Source organism: Gekko japonicus, unplaced genomic scaffold (genome assembly GCF_001447785.1).
Source record: "Gekko japonicus isolate JY-2015 unplaced genomic scaffold, Gekko_japonicus_V1.1 scaffold1059, whole genome shotgun sequence".
In the NCBI taxonomy this organism is placed as follows: domain Eukaryota; kingdom Metazoa; phylum Chordata; class Lepidosauria; order Squamata; family Gekkonidae; genus Gekko; species Gekko japonicus.
The window spans coordinates 130,357-134,148 of NW_015159745.1; the positions used below are offsets into that span (position 1 = coordinate 130,357).

The following is a 3,792-nucleotide window of genomic DNA, read 5'->3' on the forward strand; positions in this document are numbered from 1 at the left end:
CCGAACCCTCACCCGGCCCGGGGGGAGGGGGGGCCACCCCTGCCGCCTGCGCGAGTGACCCCCCCCCCTTGGGCCGCCGCACCGGGCCCGCCTCCTCAGCGAGGCCGCTCTGAGGAGAACACGGAGGGAGGGAGGGAGGGAGGGCCTCGGGCGGCGGGATAAGCCAAAGGGGAGGAGGAGGCGGAGCAGCCCCGCCCCCCCCTGGTCGCGGACCTGCCCACACGACCGGGGTGGTGTATGTGTGTGTGGGGTGGGGGGGGGGCGACGATCCCGCGTCTCGACGAGCATCTCGCCCCGCCCTTACGTGCTTGAGGCCGCGCTCCTTGAGGCGCTCCACCGGCGTGTCCTCGGCCACCTCCTCCAGCCACTCGGCCCCGTCCAGGGCGCACAGGCGGAGGCGGAGCACCTTGGCCGCGAAGATCTTCTCCTCCTGCACGAACATGATGGCGCCGCCGCCGCCCGCCGCCCGCCGCCGGGAGAGAGAGAGAGAGAGAGAGAGAGAGAGAGGGGCGGACTCCGCAGCCCCGCCCCCCCCACAGGCGCCGCCCCGCCCCCCGCGGAGGAGACCGGAAGCCAGGCGAGGGGGCGTGCCGCGCGGCCTCCTGGGAACTGTAGTCGGCGGCGGCTGCCGGGAGGGGAGGGGAGGGAGGCGGCGAGACGGAGGGGGGGAGGAGGAGGAGCCAAGGCCTGGGGCGGGCCCCCAGTGGGCCGGGCAACGGCTTCCTTCCTCGCGGCCGGGCCGGGCCGGGGCACCACCCCCTATATTGGAAAGCCTGAACACCAGGTCGTGACGTCATCAAAGGTAGTTCCTGAACAGTCCCTGAGCTCTGCTGCAGTTGCCAGCTGCGGTCACAAGTGTTTTAGCCTGCAGTTTCTCTGTGTACTCAGCAAGATAGTCTCTTGATTCTTTCACTGCAGTATTCCAGACACTTCACACGAGCTTTCGCTGTCCCTGAGTTCAGTTTCCCCTTGCATATCTGAGTGCATGTTTCGTATAATTTACAAGCATGTAATAGGGGAAAGTGGTGGATGTCTGTGGTATGATGGAAAGAACAAAACAACAACAATGAAACCACTGCTCCGCTAAAATACTAATTTACTGGGATCTGTCGGATCACCACTGCGGAAGGGTTGTGAAAAGAACAGGTTCGTGTGGTTTAGTCAAACAGCAGACCAAAAACAAACTGAATTAGCAAAGCTAATCTTAATATGAAGATTCTCTTCTTTAAATTATTACTTGGATGGCCAACAGTAATGGTCACAGTAGACTATATCCGTACTATAGAGTCAGTGTGGCCCATATTTATGGAACTATGTTTTGAAATTCTGTTAAATTGTCAGATTTTATTAGATAGGATTAAGATAACACACATCTTCATTTGAGCAATGTAGATAGATAAAATCAGGGGTCATTTCGGAGGGGGGGAACGCAAGGGAACGCCGTTCCCCCGGTGAGCTGCCGGGTGGGCATGACCAAGTCCCGCCCCCTGCTCCCAGCAGGCCTCAGTCCCGCCCCCTGCTCCACGAGGCACTCCGTGAGGACGCCAAGAAGGAGGTAAGTTAGTTGTAGGGGCTGCTGCTGCCTGCGCCCTCCGCCGCCTCCCTGCTTTCCCCTATCCCCCGTGGTGGGCTCGGCCAGGCTGCGCGCGCGTGTGTGTGTGTGTGTGTGGGACGGAGGCCCTTTCCCACCCTCCGAACACCCGGTGTTGGGGAGAGGCAGCCTAGGGGCTGCTGCCTGCGCCCTCTGCCGCTTCCCTCTATCCCCCGTGGTGGGCTCGGCCAGGCTGCGCGTGTGTGTAGCGTGGGGGTGGGGGTGGGGGGGGGACGGAGGCCCTTTCCCACCCTCCGAACACCCGCTGTTGGGGAGAGGCTCTGCGCTGCTACTCGTGTCACCCAGCAGCTGCTTTGCACGGGTAACAGCGCAGCTTACACAAGGCGGCCTCCTGCGAGCAAGAAGTCCCACTTCCCACTTTCAGTTCATCGCGCTCAAATAGGCTGTCTCCGTGGTAGAAGGGACAGCACAAAGAGCCCACACTGGGGAGAAGGCGGGCGACTTGCCTCTTTGTTTCTATTTGGGGGGGGGGGGCTCTTGCTCGAACAGCCCCACTTGTTCTGCTCCAAGTATTACCCCCCCCCTCCCCCACACACACATTCACCATATATGCTCGCTAAAGCGAGCCGCCTGCAGTTCAGCTGACGACGGGTCTGTGGTTTATGCAGTGGAAACTGGCAGGCTGCAAAAAGGAGCTGGAGGTGGAAAGAGTAAAGGCGCCAAAAGGGAACTTGGTGCGTTCGCCGCATTCTCTCTCCTTCCTGGCTCGTTGAAGCTGCCTGAGCCCAGCTGGGGCTTCCTCTCCTGTTATTTTACTTTCCCCTTTGTAGTTCTACGGGTTAGCAATAAAGAGCTCCTCACCACTGTGACTCGCAAGGAAAGCGGGCGGGGAGGGCAGCCTGGGACTCTGACTGGCTTCCCGTGACCCCTCTCCCCGTCCTTCCCCAGGAGGCGAAGGCAAAACGCTGCTGCTGCTTCTTCCCCTGGCCGCGGGCATCAGGTTTGTCTAGTTTGCAAAGGCAAGATTGCGTGCTAGCAAACTTTGCTTCTGAGCCCGCTGCCGCCGCTGCCGGTGTCAGTGGCTGCCAAAGGTCTGTTGACGTTGTGGGGGAGATGCAAACGTTTCCCTTTTCGAGGGACTCAAGAGAGATGGGGGGGGGGCCGGCGGGGAAAGGAGGACTCAATTGGCCACGCAGGGTGCATGTCTGCCGCACACTCAGCAGCGCGGAACTTCTGCTGCGAGTTCAGCCAGACACGCGGGAAGGGGTTTCCTCGCCTTGTTTGTGCACGGATCTGGGGCATTGGAGCAACTTGGCGGGGGGCGCCTTCCCCGCCCCCCTCCTGCGGGGCCGCGCTTGAGACCCTCCGGAGCCCCGGAGAGCGGGCGGCCTGTCAGTTGTAGGCGCCGAAGGCAGTCATACATAATGCGCCCTTTTGACCTGACAGGGTTGTTGTTGTTACAAGTTTGCCGTAGGTTTCTGTTGTGTGTGTTTCTAAAATTTTAAAGGGATTGCCACCTTCTGGGCATGGAACAGGAGTCACTGGAGGTGTTATGTGTGTGCGTGTTGGGGGGGAGGTATTTGTGAATTTCCTGCATTGTGCAGGGGGTTGGACTAGATGACACTGGAGGTACCTTCCAACTCTATGAGTTGCCTAAGTGGAGAGGCAATACAGAATCTTCTTCCAGTCTGCCTCCTCTTTACCTAAGTGGTGTGCAATAAAAGCTGCAATCCCTAAATACTGTTGCGAGCTTTGGTGTTTAGTTACTGGTAATGGATCTGTTCTATGCCTTTGGCCTAAAGTGTCATGCTTGGGAAGAGCCAGAACCTGTGACAGAAGAAGGGTAATGTTTCTTAACAATTGTAAATGTTTCTTCAGTGAGCTTTCAGTTTTATGAAATGGCTTTGTCCAAGTATTGGTAGGGTAGGTGCTTGGAGGGGGTGATCTCACCAACAGAGATCTTGTGTGTGAACAAATAGTGCTTTAGATTCAGTACACACATACATGTGGAAACAGACATTTCTGAGAGTTAGCGGTAAATAAAATTTTGTAAATAAAGTGGAACAGCTTGAGGGTGCCCGAGCTCTTTTTCTTGTGGGTCTGATCTGATACAAGGTAGTAGTCCTGTTGCCCTGTAGAAGTTCCTCTGTTTCACTTATGCTCAAATTGTATACTTGTAGTACATCTCAATGCAAGGGAATTTCCCTTGTAGGATTTTCAGTGTCTCTCCTCCCCCCCCC

At 57.5% G+C, this 3,792-nt stretch overlaps 1 protein-coding gene across 1 annotated transcript in view; it reads right to left on the reverse strand.

Annotated features, from left to right (window-relative positions):
• The window catches only part of UBAC1 (UBA domain containing 1), a 105,542-nt gene extending 105,055 nt beyond the window's left edge, over nt 1-487 (reverse strand). The window contains exon 1 of the mRNA XM_015405490.1: nt 305-487. Coding sequence (XP_015260976.1) covers nt 305-442 — 138 coding nt within the window. The 5' untranslated portion in view covers nt 443-487. The remainder of the gene's footprint in view (nt 1-304) is intronic.
• Nucleotides 488-3,792: the final 3,305 nt, after the last annotated feature.